We start from the raw sequence: 22,465 nt of genomic DNA, 5'->3' as shown, positions 1-22,465 counted from the left end.
AGGAGCGGTCCCTGGGGGTGGCGGTCCCCAGGGCCTATACATGGCTCCAGGATGCGGCCCCCCTCGCACATTGACAAGTTGCCGCTGGGGGTGGCGGTCCCCAGGGCTGGGGGGGCCTGAGATCCCCCCACCCCAAATTATTTCAAGCCCCGGGGGGTGGCAGTCCCCAGGGCTGCGGAGGGCTGTGAGCCCCCCCGCATATACTATCTTCGAGCCCCGGGGGGTGGCGGTCCCTGGGGCAGTGTGGGGTGGATTGGGACTCCCCCACACTTTTTTTAATTATGCCCCCGGGATTTGGCCTCTGGGGGCAAATTTGCATATTCAGCCCGGAAGCCCGCGCTGATTTTTTTTTTTTTTGGGGCCGAAATTCGCGCTGAGTGCGCATATCTCGCCTAGGTGGTCAGGGTGTTTCTACCCTGCCCCCTGTTTGCATTATTCGCATTTGTTTTTTAGGTTTCTTGTGCCTCTGTTCTACCGGGGCACAAGATGGCTGCCAACACTTTCTGATCTGGAGTGTTGATAGCCAATTAGAATACAGCTTTGTGCACGGCAGGGTGCATGCTGAGTGCGCATAGGATGTGCGGATCCCCCGAGGCCATAGATATATATGTACATTTAACTCTAATTTTCTCAGGAACTACTGAACGGATTTACACCATTTAAGCAAAAGGCACGAGTCTGAACTGAGGACTACCTCTTTGCCAAATTTGGTGTAATTCCGTTGAGCAGTTCGTGCTGTAGCTGCGGCTAAAGGTCCTATGGGAAAATGCATGGGGAAAATGAGTTTTGGGAACCCCCTTTTTTCTCGGCCCCCGCTTGATGAATCACCATGAAATTTTCAGGATAGGAGCGGACCGGAGCTGGCCAAAAGTTTAGAAAATTTCGCGAAGATCGGCGCCAACGTTATTCCAAATAGAATGTTGCGGATTTCCTATGGAAAATAGGTCCTAGCTATATCTACCTACTGGCGACCGCCAGTAGGTAATATATATATATATATATATATATATATATATATATATTGAAAAAAGCCTCACACAAAACCCTAGTCATTAAGCAGTTCTAGTTACCCCAGCTAACTATAACTTACGTCTCCGCAATGCACTGCTTATGGTCTTGCACTTTACATCACTCATGACATGGTCTGTGACATAATTGATGACATCACTGATGACATCATCCAGTGAGTGACTTTCGTAAATGTTTCTGAGACTTAAAGATATTTACTAAGCTACAGCATAAGTTCAATTACTATTCTTTCTGAACTACTAATGAGAGATACTGTTTCTATCAAATGTCACCTGAGTGGCTTTGTGACTGTATTAGTGTGTGAGTGGGTGTCTGAGTGGCTGCAATGCAACTTTACCACTATAGCCATAGACCCAAGTGTTTGCACTAAGCACCACAATTCATGTTTTTGTTTTTCTTACTTTCTTGATATAGCCACTCCTGCTGCTGGAGCTGGCAAGCAGCAATAGCCATCATGGCAGGAGATAGCCACCCAGCTGGCACAGCAAAACTTGGATTTCACCATCTGGTGGCCTTGGAGGGAGAAGAGGAGGATGCATAGGCCTCCAGTTCCTTGGGCCGCTAGCCAGGCTCACCTCCAACCCCTCCTTGCCACTGCCAAAACCACCTACAGCCAGGGTCCACTGCCGCCTGTGCCACCAGCCTCCCCTTCTCATCATCAACATCCGACTTCCTTCTCTACCACTCCCTACGACAGCTGACGCATCTCAGACATGAGACGGCCCAGCGAGGACGCAAAACTGCACTTCTTCATTGCAGGCAATAGAACATGGCAGAGGAGATGCCCATAATTTCTACAGGAAGGGAGGAAAGTTCTTGCTGGGTGCACCAGGCTGACTCCTTCAAGTGTAAGTCTTGCTCATTTCAGCTGCCAGGGGTGGATAGGGTACCTTTTCCCCCAGATGCTGCGGAGTACAAGTTCTTTAGTTTGAACTGTCGGTCCCTCGGGAAACATCACGCAGAGGTGTTCGACTTGTTAATAGATGAGGCCCCAGATGCCTTATTTTTAACAGAGACTTGGCTCACACAGGACTCGGTGGCTGTGCCCTGGTTGGCCCTTCCCCAGGGATATGTGTTGAAGACAGTCAATAGAGAGGGGGGGCGGGGTGGTGGCATTGCAATGATTATTAAAGATGCTTATAATTGCAGCTTTATTAAAGAGAACATTGCGGAATGTGAAAGTGTAGTGTTCAAAATTATGTTGAACCCAAACTTCACTATGTCCGGTCTTTTAGTTTATCGGCCCCAGGGACCCGCCATTCATTTTAGGGAGGATTTCCTGAGTAAAGTCGCGCTATATGCAGGTAGGACTGCGAACTTTACTATTTTGGGGGATCTTAACCTTCATTTTGAGTTGCATGAGAAAGCTGAGATTTCAAACATGCTGGGTGATTTGGAGGCCTTTCAGTTAGTGCAATATGTCCTTGAGAGCACACATGTGGCAGGGCATTTATTGGACCCTATATTCTCCAATCTATGCCATTTACAGGTCTTTCCACCAGTCCCCCAGGCCTGGACGGATCATTTCCTGGTTTCTTTTGTGCTGCGATTGCAGGGAAAAGCTGTTCCTTTACTTTCTGCCCCTGTGCTGGCACAAATTGGACCTGTGTCAACTATCTGCTTGTTTGGCCAACCATAGGCCTTTGTTGCCTCCAGACATGGATTCAGCAATTTCTTGTTTCCATGATTGGGTGGTATTGGGTCTGGATACTTGTACCCCGGCCCGACTGGGATTGAGGAGTAGAGGGTCTTCTAACCTGTGGTTTGACACGTTACTAATGTCAGCCAAAAAGGGGTGTAAGCAGCTTGAACGTGTCTGGAGACGCTCCCAAGACGTCACAGCTAAGTTAGAATACCAGGCCGCTATTAAGCAGTATCATCGACTTATCCGGAAGACTCGAGCTGAGTACGTGGCTAAAACAATCTTGGCAAGTACTAATCCGGCTCAGTCGATATTCGCCTTGCTCAAAGGTTTGAAAAGCGCAGGTTCAATGGTAACCTCCCCGATCATCTCTAACCAACAGTGTAGTGAGTTGGCCAATTACTTTATGAACAAGGTTGAGCAGATTTATTCTAACTTGCCGCTCGCAGATCTGCATGCTGGGAGGGAGGTTCCGAAAATCCCTGGCCCAATGGTGGGTAACAGTCTGGTATCCTTTCCATCCCTATCATCCAACAAATTTGACGAACTCTGGATGAAAATCAAGTCAGGAACTCCGGCAGATCCTTTGACCCCTGCCTTGTTTCGTCAGCTTCGCCCTGTGATCTCCCCCTGGGATTTGGGTTTGGTGAACCTGTCTATGTCTTCTGCAGTGGTTCCTAAGGTATGGAAACATGCCAAAGTCATTCCACTGCTTAAGAAACCCTCCTTGGATCCCGGGGAACCAGGCAATTCTCGGCCAATTTCTCAGCTGCCTTTTTTGGCAAAGGTGGCTAAATCTCATATTAACTCTGTCCTTTCTGAGTACATCGAACAGAATGCCATTCTGGATCCCTCTCAACATGGCTTCCGAGCGCATCATGGGACAGAGTCTGCACTGTTGGCAGTAACGGAAGCTATTAGGGATAGTTTGGACAGGGGTGACTCAGTGGCTTTGGTCCTTTTAGATCTAAGTGCTGCCTTCGACACCATTTCACATGCAATTTTACTAACTCGTTTGCAGGAAATTGGTGTTAAGGGTGAGGCTTTGGGCTGGTTTCACTCCTTCTTAGAGGGAAGGTACTTTCAAGTGTCTGTGCCTCCGTTCCATTCTCAGGAGTTTGCTCTGCATCAGGGGGTAACGCAGGGCTCAGTTTTGAGACCACTTTTGTTTAACATCTATGTTCGCCCCCTGGCTGCGGTAGCAAAAAATAGAGGGCTGACGCTGGTGTCATACGTTGATGACACCCAATTGATGATCTCCTTCTCTAAGAATTGTGGTGACAATCTGGAGAAATTCAAGGAGTATCTTCTAGCAGTGGCTGACTGGATGGTGGCCAACTACTTGCAGCTTAACACCTGCAAATAAGAGATCCTACTGTTTGGGAAGGACCATGAACTATGGTCCGAACAGTGCTGGCCAGAGCGTCTTAAACCCGCTCCCTTTCCCAAGGAGGTTGTGAAGAACTTAGGGGTATGGTTTGATCAGGGTCTGACGTTTGAAGTTCAATCTAAAGCAGTGGCAGGGGCGTGTTTTGGGCTCTTACAGGGTTTAAGACCCCTGTTAGGTTTTTTTCCCCCTAAAGTGCGCCAAACCATAGTCCAGGCTTTAATCTTGTCCAGGCTGGACTATGGAAACGTCCTTTACTTGGGCGCTAATAAGGCCAGTATTAAGCGTCTGCAGAGGGTCCAGAATGCTGCAGCCCGGCTGCTAGTAGCACTCCCAAAGTCCAGCTCAGTTGCCTCTCTGCTCCCTAAGCTGCACTGGCTGCCAGTTAAAAAACATATTCAGTTTAAGGCACTTTGTGTGGCGCATAAAATCTTGTCCTGTCAGGCCCCTGTGGGCTTGTCCAACTTACTCAAGTTGTATGTTCCACAACGCCTATTGAGATCGGCTGGCTGTGCCCAGGTCTGTACCCCCGTGTCTTTAAAGCTAGAGCAGGCGTCCGTTCCTTTCGGAATTTGGCGGCCAAACTCTGGAACTCACTGCCTGTTTCTACCAGAGTAATTCAGAAGCACTTGGCCTTCCGCAAAGCTATAAAAACCTGGCCTGTTGTAGGTGGAGAGGGAGAGTTTGAAATTTAAAAAAATAAATGAGTTCTACTTTATTCTGTTATTATCTGTCTTTCCATTGGTAGTTGGCATAGTATAGCATTGTGGTTTTGAAACAAGAGCGCAATGAGAAGCTGCCCTCTGAAATAGTCCCCATTATACATCAACTCTTCCCTATCTGAAGTCTCTTGCCATGAATGTATTCTTCAGTAGGTTACTTTCCTCTTCATTCAGTCTATAAATTAATTATACCCGACTACCACAGTGGCACTGTCTGGGAAAAGATAACCAGTTAATTTTGCTTAACTTTAATGTTTGATGAGATATTACAGTACCCAGACACATATCAATTGTACTGTGTAGTATACTAGTTAATGTTGTTACTACCCTTGTCATACCCTTTGTAGCTACGATTGACCACTAATGGGGTCTGCCAACAACATACACAAAAAAATAATACTGTCTCTCCTTACAAAGGACAACTTCATTCTAAGTTATTAACTAGTTATTCAGTTCCTGCCTCTCATAATCTTCCCAAACCTCATTACAGGGTTTCCCTAAAGGGCCTTCATAATGCCAATGGTATTAGTGTTCTAGTGATAACAGGGAAGGCATGACAAAGCGAGGTCCCACACCCACCTATTCCAAATGATGTGAACTCCAACTGTAGGATTATTCAGAAAGATTATCCATCACAAGCAACTAGATTGAAAGAACGCACAGATGTATTGGATTAGAAAATACTGAGACCAGAACACCATGACTAAAAACTCACATTACAAAAAACTTCTAAGCAATGTGGGGAGCTAGTAACTATCTAATTAAAAAAAAAAAAAGGTTTGGTTACTCCATGTTACATAGATTTTTTATGCAACACTGGGAGGGCCTGATTCACATAGGTAAAATTGCACCTTTAGTGTTAGTTTACTGGTTCTTGCAGTGTACGTTTACAAATAGTAACTTTTCCACTAGTAACTGTACAAGTAGTAACTTTGTGAGCACTTCATATGGAGTCATAAAGTTCTGGTAGTTCAGTTAAGCTGCAAGAGAGAACTTACACCAAAAGTATCAAATTTACCTTTGTGAATCATGTCTCAGTGGGTAAAGGGGACTGGCCAGGTGAGAAGATCCCCCAGTGAGTTGGTGTCACATACCACCACATCCGCACCACAATTTTTGGTGTAAATATGCAAGACACACCCTAATGAAAATGAAATGAAATGAAAAAATAGGATTTATAGTAGGTAGGTAATAACCAGCAAGGGAAGTGAGTCCATTTAACAGTTAAATAGCAAGGTTTTAAGTGATTTCATGAAGACTGCACATTTCTGTTTCTATTTTCAGTTCCAAGATGAGGGAGTTTCAAAGTCTGGTAGTCCCGACAATGAAGCTTCTACCCCCATCCAATTGGCTAAATTTAGGGAAAATAAGATTGTGTGCTGAGGCAGATGTGAGGTGTCTGAAAGGGCTGTTCTACTGAAAGCTTTTCCTAATGAATTGCGGTCCGGTGCCATGAGGAGCCTTTAACCCCTTCGCTGCTAGGCCTTTCCCCCCCCCTATGCTGAGCCTTTTTTTTGGCTATTTGGAGTAGTTCGCGCTTAGGTATGTTTTTTGACTACATAAGGTATCAACGCCAAATTTGCGTTTTATTTTTCAAACATGATGGGGATTCTAAGGGTAGCCAGGGTTTGTGGATTCCCCTGGAGGGACCCAGAAATTAGCTAAAATACAGCAAATTCTTTTTTTTTCTTGAAAAATGGGAAAAAAGGGCTAAAGTGTCTGTTTTTTTCCCTGCAAATGGTATCAAAAAAGGGGTTGTGGTGCTAAAATCACCATATTCACAGCTTTCAGGGACAAGCATACTTTTGTCAGTAAAAAAAAATGTTTTACACAGTTTTGGCATTTTTCTGGGACATAGCATATTTTTGCTATTTTTTGTGCTTTCAACCTCCTTCCAGTTAATGGTAGAAATGGGTATGAAAGAAATAATGGATCCTGGAAAGCTATACATTTTAGAAAGGTAGACAAAATTCTAAATTCAGCAAGGGGTCATCTGTGTAGATCCTTCAAGGTTTCTTTACAGAAACTAACAGTTGAATATAGGAAACATTAGTTGAAAAAAACAGCCATTTGTGCCAACGTTTTCACCTGTAACTTCTTCTAATTGTGACAGCTGTTTGAAAGCAATATACCATTTCATCAGCTAGACCTTTCTGGTTGTGGAGATATATAGGACTTGTAGGCTCACCAAAAACTCGACAAACCCAGAGCCAATAACTGAGCAGCGTCTTGCAATGTTTTTTCATTATGTTCCGGGTATATAGCAATTCATTTTGGAAAATATATACATGGAAAAATCGGTATGAAAGACACCTATGTATTTCTGAAATTGGAACAAAATATAGAGTTTAGAAACAGTAGATATTTGCACATTTCTGAAATTGTGAGTACCCATACTAGCATGAGACTTATAGGTCATTTTTCAAAATGACTTCTTTTTTACACATTGTCTTTCATTTGGAAGGCAGAAATGCATCGAAAGTCAATAGGTAATAACAGTTGCTCTACAATCCTTTGTTACCCTAAGTCTCCCAATAAAAATGGTACCTCACTTGTGTGGGTAGGCCTAGTGCCCGCAGCAGGAAACGGCCCAAAATGCAACATGGACACACCATATTTTCACAGTGAAAATGTATCCTTTTTTGCAAAGTGCCTTGCTGTAGATATTTAACCCTAGCTCTGCCGGCACCAAGGGAAACCTAGCAAACCTATGCATTTTTGAAAACTACACACCCAGGGGAATCCAGGATAAGGTGACTTGACTGGCTCTCACCAGGTTCTGTTACCCAGACTCCCTTGCAAACTTTGAAATTTGTCAATAAAAACTAAATTCCTCATATTTCTGTGGTGGAATGTTCTGGAATCTGCGTGGATCCACAAACTTTCACCGACCCCACATTCCCTAAAGTCTTCAGAGAAAAACAGTACCTCACTTGTGTGGGTAGGTCTAGTGCCAGCGAAAGAAAACAGCCCAAAATGCAACGTGGACACAGCACATTTTCACAGTGAAAACTGACCCTTTTTTGCAAAGTGCCTAGCTGTTGATTTTGAACCCTAGCTCTGCCGGCACCTAGGTAAACCTAGCAAACCTATACATTTTTTGGCCTCCCACATGAGTGAGGCACCATTTTTATCGGGAGACCTGGGGAAAGCTGGGTGGTAGGAAATTTGTGTCAGCCCGGTGAGGCCACAAGTTTCCCACTCAAAAATGTGTGTAAAAAGAGATTTTTTCAGCTAAATTTGAGGTGTGCAGGGGATTCTGGCAAAGAAATCGTTGGGGGATCCACACAAGCCATACCTCCCTGGAATCCCCCGGGTGTTTAGTTTTCAGAAATGTGTGGGTTTGGTAGGTTTCCCTAGCTGGCTGCCGAGCACGGGGCCAAAAACCCAAGTGACCCCCCTTGCAAATCCAGGTTGTTTTTTGATAGGCACTTTTGATGTCTCCTCAATATGTTTTGGGCCCTTGCCTGTTGCGGGTACTTGGGCCTCCCACACGTGTGAGGCACCATTTTTATCGAGAGACCTGGGGGAACGCTGGATGGTTGGAAATTTGTGTCAGCCCAGTGATGCCACAACTTTCCCACAAATAAATGTGTGGGAAAAGTGTTTTTTTAGCTAAATTTGAGGTTTGCAGGGGATTCTGGCTAAGAAAACGTTGGGGGATCCATGCAAGCCATACCTACCTGGAATCCCCTGGGTGTCTAGTTTTCAGAAATGTGTGGGTTTGGTAGGTTTCCATAGATTGCCGACGAGCCAGGGGCCAAAAATTCATGGGACCCCCCTTAAAAACCAGGTTGGTTTGTGATAGGCATTTTTGGATGTCGCCTCAATCTGTTTTGGGCCCTTACCTATCGCGGCTACTTGGGTCTCCCTCAAAATTGAGGCACCATTTTTATTGGGAGACCTGGGGGAACGCCGGGTGTTAGGAAATTTGTGTCAGCCCTGTGATGCCACAACTTTCCCACAAATAAATGTGTGGAAAATGTGTTTTTTTCAGCTAAATCTGAGGCTTGCAGGGATTCTTGGTAAGAAAATGTTGAGGGATCCACACAAGCCATACCTCCCTGGAATCCCCCAGGTATATAGTTTTCAGAAATGTGTGGGTTTGGTAGGTTTCCTTAGATGGCTGCCGAGCCCGGGGCCAAAAACTCATGGGACTCCCCCTTGAAAACCAGGTTGGTTTGTGACAGGTGATTTGATGACGCCTCACTAGGTTTTGGGCCCTTGCCTGTCGCGGATACTTGACCCACCCATGCGAAGGAGGTACCATTTTTATCGGGAGACCTGGGGGAATGCTGTGTAGAAGGAAATTAGTGGATCCACGCAGAGTCCAGAACTTTCCCACAACAAAATTGTGAGGAAAATCTGTTGTTTTTTTTTAACAAAGTTTGAGGTTTGCAAGGGATTCTGGGTAACAGAACCTGGTGAGAGCCAGACAAGTCACCCAATCCTGGATTCCCTTGGTGTCTAGCTTTAAAAAATATACAGGTTTGCTAGGTTTCCCTATGTGCCAGCTGCGCTAGGGCCCAAAATCCACAGGTAGACACATTGCTAAAAAAAAGTCAGTGCCTAGTGGGCTTTCTGCCGCCCTGAAGGGAATCGAGGGAGGGGGTCTTCACCCCGATATGCCCCCAAGGGGGGCAGAAAGACTGTGGCTATTTTTTGTGGGGGTGGGGGCATTGTTATGCCCATTTTGGGCAGCCCCCACACTAACACATAAAAAAAGCCAGCGAATAGCTGGTGCCTAGTGGGCTTTCTGCCCCCCGGGGAGCAGATCAGGGGCCACTGCCCCATCTGCCCTCCAGGGGGGCAGAAAGACTGGAATTTCTCTGGGGCGGGGGGGTGGTGGTATTGTCATGTCCATTTTGGGCAGCCCCTACCCCTAAACGAATAAAAAAAAAATCCCTGGTTTCTAGTGGTCTTTCTGCCCCCCGGGGGGCAGATTGGAGGCTATTGCCCCATCGGTTGTAATTTTAGCAGGGGGCATTGGCATGCCTGTTTTGGGTGGCCAATAACCTACCCTAATTAAAATTGCACCACAAAAAATCCCTGGCATCTAGTGGGTTTTCTGCCCCCCTGGGGGGCAGATTGAGGGCTACTGCCCTCATATGCCACTTAGGGGAGTCAGTAAGTCTGCAATTGTGGCAGGGGTGTGGGGGCATTAGCATGCCCGTTTTGGGCAGCCCCACCCTAATTACATATGGCAACAAAAAATCCCTGGCATCAAGTGGGCTTTCCGCCCCCCCCGCTGGGGCAGATTGGGGGCTACTGTCCCATCTTCCCCCCAGGGGGGGCAGAAAGACTGAAATGGTGGCAGGGGTGGGGGCATTGGTGTGCCCATTTTGTGCAGCCTCCACCCTAATTACATATGCCAATACAAAAATCCCTGGCGTAAAGTGGGTTTTCTGCCCCCCAGAGGGGCAGATTTGGGGGCTACTGACCCCATCTGCCCCCCGGGAGGCAGAAAGGCTGTAATGGTGGCGGGGTGGTGGCATTGGCATGCCCGTTTTGGGCAGCCCCCACCCTAATTACATATGGCAGATTGAGGGCTACTGCCCTCATATGCCCCCCGGGGGGGGCACAAAGTCTGCAATTGTGGCGGGGGCATTAGCATGCCCGTTTTGGGCAGACCCACCCTAATTACATATGGCAATGAAAAATCCCTGATGTCAAGTGGGCTTTCTGCTTCCCCGCGGGGCAGAAGGGCTGTAATGGTGGCGGGAGGGTGGGCGCATTGGCGTGCCCATTTTGGGCCGCCCCCACCCTAAAAAGAAATGCGCAAAAAAAAGCAGGGATCTCCCCTTTCCAATGATACCTCTCCCGTCTTTCTACATGCTCAGGGGGCTGAAATAGTCCCCTGAGCACGTTTCGGTTTCATGGAAATTACCTCAGCGCGACGTGCGCGCTGATCGTCATTTCACTGAAACGAGGTGGAGGGCTCAGGAGCTGGGGAAGCTCTTCCACAGCTCTCGAGGCTACAGAGGAGAAATAGAAATCCCTCTGGTGCCTGCACCAGAGGGATTTCTGGTGCCATGTGCCATGTGCCATGACGGCCGGGAGCCGATGTGCACACACGAGCACCGTTGTGCATGACGGCCCCCTGACCGTCATGCGCATGGAAGGGGTTAAGGCAATGCACAGTGCCTTGAAGTCTATCCACTTCTTTATTAAAGTGCCAACAGTGTATGCGATTTAGAGATATACATACTGATTGAGATTTAGTTCTGCCTAAGAGAAGGCGGGCTGCAGCATTTTGAAGGACTTGAATTGTATGCAGTGCTACGCAAACAAATAATGGACGGAATGCTGAATAAATCATACATTCACCCCCAGTCAAGAGATCTGGGTTAAATCTATTGTTGTTTTGCTCACCATGCCACCCCAGTTAACCCCTTCCCCGCTCATGACGGAACCACTCCGTCATGAGCCACGGGTGCGCTGTGCTCATGACGGAGTGGTTCCGTCATGCTGCAGCCATTGGCGGCCGCTCCTCCCACGTGGCGCTAATTCCCCGCCTGTGCAGGCGATTAGCGCAGTGGGTGGAGTCATGACGGAACCACGCCGTCATGAGCACAGCTCACCCGTGACTCATGACGGCGTGGTTCCGTCATGAGCACAGCGGCGCCGTCAACCCCCCCAAACCCCCTAAGCGTTGCGGCGGAATTCGCGCCGCAGCGAAGGGGTTAAGACCCAGCCATATGCAAATCAGTCTTGATCCTGTGTCTCATGGGAACAGTCCAGACTAAACTGCCAAGCCAGGTCCTCCCTGGACCAGAAACAAGCATCCTGGGACCGGTTTCTGGGTATTACTCTTCATCAGCCATGCTAGCTTGAATCCAGTGGCACAGTGAGCAAGGGACCCATGTCTGGGCATACCCATCACATTTAGGGTGAAAAGTGCTACGCAAACAAATAATGGACGGAATGCAGAATAAATCATACATTTACCCCCAGTCAAGAGATCTGGGTTAAATCCATCGTTCTTTTGCTCACCATGCCACCATAGTTAATACCCAGCCATATGCAAATCTTCTCGAAATGTCCGTCTTGGGTGCAGGACTTAAACCAGTCTGGTAATTAAACAGTAGCTTTCATGCAGAAGAAGAGACACCCGGTGGATTGCAAAAAAGTAAATGTTGTTGTTATTGTAGTGTCATGGAGAAAATAAACTTCATGGTGGATGAGGACCAAGAGGGCAGAGCAAGACCTTAGGTTGGTGCAGTTTTGTGTGATTAACTGAGAACAATTTTACAACCAATGCCAGACAAGTAGCTTCATGTACCTCACTGATCAATCTCACAACTGTCAACTGTCATAACAGTTTAGTGCGTCCATCATGTGGCATGTCTAGAGTTACAGCCCCCTAGGACCAGAACCACTTAATTAGAGGAGTTTGATGTTTTAGCCAGCACATTACTTGCCATTTCCCAAATCAATGCGCCTCTCTCCAGTCCACAGGGCATAGCAGCCCTCTTATAGCCATGAGGCTTCCCATTGAAGTGGATAGACATTGTTCATACCTTCCTTCTTCTATCTGTTGGGGTAGTCCTTTGACTGACTCTGAGCCCTGAATGAGGTTGAGACAGAAAGGCCTGTAGGGGTATTGAAGAACAAGAAGGGCAAAATAAATGTAGAATTTGACCATTTTTTGTATAGTTTTGTTACTAAAATGACTGGTGTGGTCTCTACAGAACCCACAAAAAAGAAGTACAGCAAGTAGTGGACCATGTAAGTAATTCTAGCGTAGTGTGAAAGGGGAAATCATTCTAGCAGAATGGACCATTAGGCCACAAACATTGCAAATCAAGTTTAAAAGTTAGTTGAACAACACCCTTACTGCCACAACACAAAACATCATTACTCACTCAAATATATCACTCATTGATGTGCAATACTTAGTTACCTGTTCCAAAAAGCAAGGTGGTGCACATTTGTCTATTGTATCTCCTCTTTTTCCATGGAAGCAATATAGACACTAGCAGGCTTGTAAATTAATAATCTTTTCTCGTAGTCCAGCTGGGGAATGAAGAAAAGGAGGTTAAGGATGGGAGTGTTATCTCCGTGTCCTTTAAGCAACTGGGGAGGCTTCTTCTGTGCACACTGATCCAACTCCAATTCAATTCATACATGTGATCATATGCAGGCCAGCATAGGTCAAACGTTGACTATCTAGTTATTCTCCTATATCCTTTTTTGTTTTTTGCAAAGCAGTTTGATGATGAAAGTTCTATTGTGGCTTACTCAGTTAGGAAAGTATGGTTTGTCCTCAGACTCAGGGAGCTGGTCCAGAAGTTCATTAGCTAACACACTGGAGACTGATTAATCGCCCTCTTCCTCCTCCTGTGCTGTTTCAGGGATAGTGTAATCTTGTTGTGTGGTATGAAGTGTTTGTTCATTTTAATTATGGTCAATCTCTCCAGGTTTTGAGGCGAGAGACTGGTTCTTCTGTCTGTGGCAACTGCCTCAGCTGCACTGAACACACACTCAGAAGGCACCCTGTCTACTCATTAAGCCAGATTATTTTTTGCCATCCTGCTGAGCTCAGGTCATTGGTTCGTCTTCCTATACTAATAGACCAATGAGTTTTGATCCAGGTAGACCTCTTTTTAGTCATCCGGATAGAGTTGGACAATTCTCTGCATGGTCATTGGTGCTGACACTTGCTCCACCTCTGTTGCCTTCGGCTCGGCACTTGACATTAGCCCTACTACTTGAACCAAGCCATTGCAGAGGTTGGCTTTTATTCCTCTGTTTCTGATGTTGTTGCTGGTGTTGGGTGGTTTGAGACAACAGCATTGTAGAAGTGGACCTCAGCTAGGCCTACCAGTGCAAGGGGGTCACCCTTCTCTGCACAGAGTCCTCAGACCAATAGGAAGAAGTTGGCACAGAAACTGGATTAGAAAATACAAAGTTTAATAAACCTCATGAGGTGGAACTACTTTCACACAGCACCCTTCGGTACTGAATGAAGTAGCACACCGAACAGAAGGAGCATGGTCCTTTTCTACCCACACAGGGGCTCAAAAAGAAGGCGGTGCAAGTACAGAAGAAGGTTTTATGCACATATTAGGTCATATAGAAATGCACAGTTGACAAGTAGGAGGAGTTAACAGTTTACCAATGCTAGTAAACACATCCTGACAGTTACATACTACTAACAGCTGCAAGGACAGCTGAAAACTCAACTGGGCATGTGCGAAGGTGGAGGATGCTAAATATAGTTCGTTTCTAGGCAGATTACAAGAGCAGTCAATACTGAGGGAGGACAGAGCACATGGTGAGCACGTGGCAGCACATGGCAAACAAAATGGCTGCCAGAAATACAAAATGGATTCCACAAAATGGACAAGATAGTCTCTAAATAAGAGATGGATTCCGCTAATGCTAATCCAATCGCTGCCAATTTACAACAGACGACCCTTTCAGCATTAGCTGAAGACATTCGTTCCTCTGGGGTAATCTAAATATGCATCCCGTACATCTATTAGCATTATTTCGGCCACCTCTTTATTCAACATTTGTTGGGCCTTTGTTCCTGCAACATTCCATTTGACAGGTATACAGACAGAGATGCAAATGGAGCAAAGCATTGGACCACATTGGATACATACACAGCATGTAAAAAGTATCGTAATCATTACACACAGGATAGTCAGTAGCTTCCAGCCCCAAGCAGAAACAAGAGTCCAAAACCATCCAGCAAAAGTCCAAGTACCAGTCTCTGGATGAATTTCTGAAGCAATTTTATGCAGTTTTGATATTGCGTCATATACTGAAGGTGAGTGATCCGGTATGAATACGCAACAGCTGCTACCGATGATGCGACATGCACCACCTCGATCAGCCAGAACCACATCTAGAACAATTCGGTTCTGGAGAGCTACAATCCTTGCAATTTGCAGCTCCTCCGTAATGTTCCCAAGTGCCATAGCTGTCTGATGAATGAATGAATGAATGAATATATATTTATAGAGCACATGGCTACCAGAGGCCTCCCAGCACTAGAGACAAAAAGTAAGATGAAAAATAATCATTTAAACAAACAGAACTGCTTCTTGTCCAGATGATTTAGGGACACAATCAGTTGTGTGTCGTCTCCATATGAGACGATCTTAACCCCCGAATGGCCTGACCAAATCACCCAGAGGACGCATATATAATTTAAAAAGCGTGGGGCTAAGGGAAGATCCCTGAGGAACCCCACAGTGCAACGGCATTTTCTCCGAGACAGAGTCATTCTCAAAAACTTGAAACGACCTATCTCTTAGGAAGGATTCCAGCCATTTAAGCTGAACTCCTGAAACTCCGCTCTCTCGATTGGTAACAGCTTCCACAACTCTAGTCAATCGTCTTATTTTCCTACTGTTTAATGTAGCACCCACAAAGAAGAACAAACCTAAATTAAAATCGACATATTGTTGCAGAGTGGTATCAGTTTGGTCTACTTCGTCAGCACTTATTGTCCTTTTGTATCTATTTCTAGAGATATCGTCGAATAATTTAAGGTCCCGGTGGTATGATGCAGGTGCCAGAAACACAGGGGGCAATAGAAAGGACACATAGCACACACCTGACCACCCAGCAGGTAGTTGTTAATATCCTTGGCTACCACATATAAAGTAAGTATTATGTGAGGCTATAAAACTACTGTTGTTTACACCTTCAATAGTCAGAATTACAGTACATTCGCTTTTCCCCACTGGAATTCTCCCAATACTGCTTATACATAGATCTGCTTTAGCTCTAGTAACAGAAATCACAAATTGTTCATTACTGGTAAAAGTTCTCATATTTGTGAAGACATATGGTGTTGAAATATTGTCCGGTTGATACTCTTCCCATTCCCATTTGGCCCCTTTGGCTTGAGGATAACCATCTTTATCTTGGTAGCATACTTTATTAAGGCGAAAAAGAAGCCCGCCTTAGGTTACGTCTTCCAGATGCAAACAAAAGCGCATACCAAGCTTGACAAGAACCATTATGAGAAAAGGGAAGAGGAATAAAAGGTGTTCCTCCTGTCTTTTGATGTGCAGGTATCATCCCACACACCCAACAGTTGGTAGTATTTGTGGCATTATGAGTATGATGCAACATCTGGATAAAGGTATTATTTAAGTAGGATTGTCGATGCTTCTGCTCGTGGTAGGGAAGCGTATAGTAGTGGTGTTCAACTGATACTGGAGTAGTGGCGATCAAAAGCTCTCGAGCAGGAGCCACTTTCTCAACGAACCAGGTTATTACTGTTATAGCCACCATAGCAACAACAAACCCTATAGCACAAATGATCTTTCTCTTAGCAACAGTTGAGCTCATTGTGGACATGATCAGCTTGTCGTTGAAAACAATCGTTGGAGCTCTTATCCCTGGGCAGCTGTTGGTTTCTTCACCGAGGTTCAAGACGGGTGTCGCTACACTATTCAGGACTGATCCCCCCCCTTACCACATCGGCATTCCATTTCACTAACCCAGGGCGGTTGCTCAACCAGTCTATTTCGACGATGCAAGCTCTTTCTGTTGTCTCAGTTGGTATAGGGATACTCCAGGAATCGTGTGGTCCGGGAAGACTTCCTCAGGTTCGTCAGGTGATATGGCTTGGCCTTTCTCTGTATCCAGAATGTCCCGATGGTCGATCAAAGCAGCTGGATCCACCAAGGTAGATGGCACTTTCTTCCAGTGGGTGGAGTGCACCCAGTTCCTCCTGTTCATCACTCGGACCGCAGTTCTCGCTGAAAGGAGCACCTGCTCCGGGCCGCCCCACCTCGGTTCCAAGCTGCTTGACCTCTGGAATGATCGGATCATCACCTGGTCTCCAGGTCGAAGTCCATGGCCTTCACCTGCAGACCTATCAGGAAGAGCTTCTCGAACCTGTTGATGAATAGAAATCAAACTGTCAGTCAATTGTGATTGGTAGTCACTCATCAATACACATGGTACATCATGTATGGGACATGGTTTAGGAAATCCCCAAATGTTCATAGGCCTTCCAAACACCACCTCATATGGTGTAAGACCAGATCGCGGATGTGGCACTGATCTAATGGACAACAGTGCCAAAGGTAATGCGTCCGGCCAATTCAAGGATGTGGAAGCCAGTATTTTAGCCAGTTTCAATTTAAGTGTGGCGTTATACCTTTCCACTAGACCTGCTGATTGTGGATGGAAAGCAGCATGAAATTTCTGCTTGATCCCTAATCCCTTCAGGACATATTCGACAACTTGCCCAATAAAATGGGGTCCGTTATCACTCCATAAACGTTTACAAACATCAAATATAGGGAAGAATTCCTTCAAAAGTACCTTTGCTGTAGTGAGAGATATATTGTCCTTCATAGGGTATGCCTCTATCCATTTACTGAAGGCAAATACCACTACCAAAACATACTTTAAGTTGTTACAGCGCTCAAGCTGGATGTAATCCATTTGCAAAACTTCAAAAGGTGCAGTTGGCGTAGCAAATCCTCCTGTTGGAGTTCGTGTCCCTTTACCAGGGTTATGCTGAAGACAAATCAGACAAGACTGCACCATCTTTTTAGCTGTGCTGTTAATTTAATGGATGCTCCCAAACTTGCATGAGCAATTTCATTATCGAGGAGGTTCCAACATGTGCCAGCCCATGTGCCATATGAATCATAGGTTGTAGGCAATCTCCACTTGCTCATCTCTTTATTCCTCCAAAAGCCCTCATCTACCAATGTTCCCTCCTTAGACCATTGCTCAATTTCTTCTGCAGAAGCAGATCTCTGCATATCTAGCACTTCCTGTCTGGTATCATGCCAGCGTTCAGCCTGTGACTTCACTTTGTACATAGACGTGGTGCTTCGCTGCATGGCAGTTTCACGGGCTGTTTGGTCTGCAAAAGCATTGCCTTGCCTTATCTTATCAATGACTTTCTTATGTGCGCTACATTTAACAATTGCTATTCTCTTCGGGTATTTTAAAGCAGTCAAGAGATTATGTACTAATTCTCCATGCATTATAATGTACTAATTCTCCATGCATTATTTGCATCCCGTGGGATGTATGAAAGCCCCTCTCCTTCCAGAGTAGCCCAAAATCATGAGCCACTCCAAAAGTATAACAGCTATCTGTGTAAATATTCACAGATAAGTCAGTACTAAGTTCACACGCTTGTGTCAAAGCTATTAGCTCAGCTGCCTGAGCTGACTTCTGTGGAATACGAGCTGTCTCAACTACCATCTGAAGTGTTGTAATTGCATATGCAGCTGACGTTGTACCATCTGGTAACTTCAAACAGGATCCATCAACCCATAGTTCCCCATCAACACTTGAAAGGGGCGTGTCTTGCAAATCGACACGACCCTTTGTCTGTTCCTCAGTAAGGAATATACAATGATGAGACTCCTGTGACTGAGACTGAGTCACTGGGTATGCCAATAAAGTGGCTGGGTTTAGTGTCGCGCATCTCTTCAGTGTAATGTGAGGGGCCACCAATGTCAATTCATATCCTGTCAGACGAGCACTAGTTAAATGCTGCGTCTTTGTCTGATTTAAAAGGGCATCAACCTCATGGGGTACTAGCACCAACAGCTTATGTGACAAAACTATCCCTTCACTCTGACGTATTGGAACAGCTGTTGCTGCAACTGAACGGAAGCATCCAGGTAACGCACGAGCAACAGGATCAAGTACTGCTGAAAAATATGCACAGGGACGCACCGTGTGTCTGCACTAAAACTGACAATGCGCATCCATCTTTCTCATGTACATAGAGTGTAAAAGGCTTCGTATAATCTGGAGTACCTAACACTGGTGCTGAACAAAGAGCTTGTTGTAACTGTCGGAAAGCAGTCTCACATTCATCTGTCCATGGGAGGGGCATTGGAGTATCTTTAGTCAAAAGTGCTAGCAAGGGTTTAACAATGTGTGAAAACCCTAATATCCATTGCCTACAAAAAGAAGTAAGACCAATGAATGCACGGACATCTTTCTGAGTACGGGGCACTGGTGTGTCTAAAATAGCTTGAATGCGATCTGGTGTGAGTGCACATCCCTCATAAGACAGAAGGTGACCTAAGTAGGTTACCTTTGGTCTACAATATTGCAATTTCTTTTGTGACACTTTGTGAGGATGGGAAGCAAGAAAAGAAAGCAAGGACAAAGTACATTTTTCACACTGTTCAGGGGTATCAGCTGCCAACAAGATGTCATCGACATATTGTATGAGAGCCACACCTTCAGACAAAATGAAAGAATCAAGTTGTCTTTTTAATGCTTGACTGTAAATACTAGGACTCTCAGTATAGCCTTGAGGAACTCTACAAAATCTATACGATCGATTATTCAAAGTGAAACCGAACAAATATCGGCTATCAGGATGAATAGGGATCGAAAAAAAAGCATTCTTCAAGTCTATCACAGAGAATGTAGTTGCTGTCGGAGGAACCAAAGTAAGAATTGTCGTTATGTCAGAAACCACAGGGTATTGTGGTACTACAATCTTGTTAACTTCTCGCAAATCAATAATGAATCGGTAAATCCTAGTGTCAGTATCTTTTTTCAGAATAGGAAGAATCGGACTGTTACAAACATTGTAAGGAACTTCCTCAACAACCCCCACTTCAATGAGATCATGGACTATACGTATGAGTGCTTCTTCGCCTTCCTGAGAAATTTTGTATTGAGGCAAACGTGGCAGCACAGCGCCCTCCTTGACACTAATATGTACTGGTGGAATAACCATTTGCCCTACATCAGTGTCTGAAGTAGCCCACAAAGTACTAGGGAGTGAAGCTAATGCAATATCCTCTTTAACAAGACAAGCTCTCTCCGTCACAGGATGGTTGTCATTCAAGATAACACGTTTACACCTTCTGGAGAACATCGTATCGTAGCCCTCAAATACTTGAGCATATCAAGACCCACAATATTGTCTGGTGTATTCGGGGAAAGCAAAAATGGACATGGAGCAGTAAATTTATCCACATGGAATGCAAGTGGTTGTGACAGTGGGCTAAGGGAAGGGGTTCCATCGAAACTTATCGATGTAATGGTTAAGCCAGACAGAGGAGCCCTTGGAACCAATTGTTTAGAGAAGTCGCTACGAGTAGCTCCTGTATCAACCAGAAACTGATCCGTAGAACCCAAAACATGTGGTGTAACATAGGGACCCCTCTGATCTACTGGAACTTCAACTGATTCCTTACTCCATCCTAGGCAATCCTATGCATAAGCAGAATCTTGTAAATCAGACGGCACATAGTCGGACATTTGAAATTGGTTCCTTCTATCAAAAGTGTTAAACCCATCCTGCCCACGTATATTAGCATCAAACCTAGCACGATCACCTGTGCTTCCTCTAGGCCCTGAATGTCCTGAACGATTTCTCATTTGTCCCCGACCACGTGGACACTGCTGAGCACTCAGTGCTGGACAATCGTAAGCCCAATGCCCAAATTTCTTACAGTACGCGCACTGGGCAACAGACAAATTTGAACGAGTATAAGAAGGGAAAGACAAACCATAAGATCCACGTCCACCTCTATCACTACCTCTAAAAGGCGGGCCATAAGCCTGAGCCAACAGAACCTTCGTTTTTAATTCTTTCGTCTTCTAATCCTCATTACCCTTTGCTTCTAATTCCTGGCGTTCATAATACTGAGCCATAGTCAAGAGAGAAACCGGAGAAGAGGTAGTCCATGAACTCTCACTGGCTTTTAGGTGACTAGCTCTTCCTGGCAACAGGTTTCCGACATATTTATCGACAAACAGATGTCTGCCTGTGTCATCTGTCAATGACTGGCCACTAAAATCGTGGAATGCTTCTTCAAAGCGTGTAAAGAAATCAGAGACCGATTCATCTGCCTTTTGCTTACAAGACGCTAAAACAGTCCAATCTATCTTTTTAGGGGGAATAATCGTTTTTAACTTAACTAATATAGCTGCGGGAAGATCTAAAATTAACTGACATGGCTTCTGTGCGGGTTCCCTTTCTACATCCAATTGTTCTAAGTCTTTCCATAACGCCCCAAAAGCTGCACGATCATCAATTTTACGAACAGTTCTCCACATATCAGGCGGTAATATCAATCGGAAAAATAAATCAATATCAGGCAAAGTCATAGTACAAGAGCTAATAGCACCCTCAACTTCCTCATAAAAAGCGGGTAGATTTTTCCGCGGATCAGGCAATGTAGTTTTAAGTGCCATGACACCCGTTCTATTCCAAGGAGTGTAAACCCAATTATAAATAAAATAACCCTTTGCATCGATAGAGTCCTTATCATCACTTGTACCCATTCCTTTAGGAGGAACATACAAAGGCCCGGCCTCCCGCATAGGTTTCGCATGAACTTTCATAGTCCTATCTGTTCCGAAGATAGAAGCTTGTGCCATGCCGGTCTGAGATGTCTGTGCAGCTACGTCTGCAGCCTTTTTCTCCTCTCGCAAACGGACTGCATCAACACGCAGTTTAACCAAATGCCTGATTGTATCCGTCACCTAGGAGAAAACAAAAAGTCCATCACGCATTTGCTTACAATTATCTGCTACATCGTCGGGCTCTAACTCCTCAGAATATTTCCTAAACAGCTCAAGGACCTCTGTGGCAAATACCTCAGTAAAATACAGCTGCTCCCTTTCCTGCCACCCTTTCATACTATCTAGAAGTTCAGAGGCGGGGGCAGTGCTACGAACTGCTTTACGAGCAGCAGATCTAAGCTGGGACGCAAGCTCAGCGGTCAACATAGAACGAGTTACTTGTGCCTTGTGCTCCTCCGAACCAGAGTCCTCATCTGACTCATGAGGGGCAGAAGGAACAGTATACAGAGGTGGAGGACGATCTAATAATAAGAAATCATCTTGTGCTTTATTAAGTATAGGATAAAGGGGCCGCCGAACAGCATATTGGCCAGTAACCTGTAAATTGCGCTCCCTATCTTCTCTCTCTTTTAACTCCTATATTTCTTTGTTTTTCAACTCTAATGCTTTCGCATAAATGTTCTTTCGCTTTTCTTTTTCAATCAAGGCTTGCTCACGCTTCATTCGTTCACGCACTTCTTTCTCCCACATTTGTACACAGTCAAACATATCTTGCCTAGTCTTTCGCTTAAACATACATTGTTCCACATACTCAATCTTTTGTAAATCAAATGACCCATGCATAGGCCAACGCAACTCAGAATCCTTACGAGTGTATTTATTCCATAGTGTGCTGTACATTATAGAAGAAAGACCATACTTAATATACATATCCCTATTAGGCATCCCCTCCGGGGGGGCCGGTTGTGCTTCATCGAGTTTCAAATTGGTACCACTACAAAAGCAAACCATCCTACGAAGTGTGCTAAAAACAGGCATGCCAAAAATAGTGCAGAATATGCAGTATTATAATCAAAGTAGCACTTAAGGTACCTTTAGTACGATGTGCCGTTCAAATCAATTCAGATAGAGAAAATTCTACTCATTACCTGCCTATATAAATTGCAATTTATATATGAATCTCATAGAAATCCAAGTTGGCCAACACAAGTTCCAAAATACAAAAGCTGCAGTAAGTGTTACTAAACTACCTACGCCGCAGAACGCCTCTTACCAATCACTTGTTGTCCAGGTTCCAACTGACAAGTTATAAAAATCAACCAAATGGTCACTGCACTGCACTGCGCGGCAAACCTGGATGGTCAGATCAGATAGAAAGGAAACACGCCGTGATTGCCAAGACTCGGG

The 22,465-nt window shown here is 45.2% G+C and overlaps 1 protein-coding gene across 1 annotated transcript in view; it reads left to right on the top strand.

The window, feature by feature from the left end:
* The window catches only part of LOC146816790 (uncharacterized), an 84,401-nt gene that overhangs the window by 23,095 nt on the left and 38,841 nt on the right, over positions 1–22,465 (top strand). Inside the window, exon 5 of the mRNA XM_085609571.1 lies at positions 1,444–1,877. Within this exon, the coding sequence (XP_085465697.1) occupies positions 1,444–1,570 (127 nt within the window). The 3' untranslated portion in view covers positions 1,571–1,877. The remainder of the gene's footprint in view (positions 1–1,443; positions 1,878–22,465) is intronic.

The sequence above is a fragment of the Triturus cristatus genome, chromosome 6, assembly GCF_964204655.1.
Source record: "Triturus cristatus chromosome 6, aTriCri1.1, whole genome shotgun sequence".
NCBI classification, from domain to species: Eukaryota; Metazoa; Chordata; class Amphibia; order Caudata; family Salamandridae; genus Triturus; species Triturus cristatus.
The sequence above is the reverse complement of the archived record's forward strand: the minus strand, read 5'-3'. Positions and strand labels throughout refer to the sequence as shown.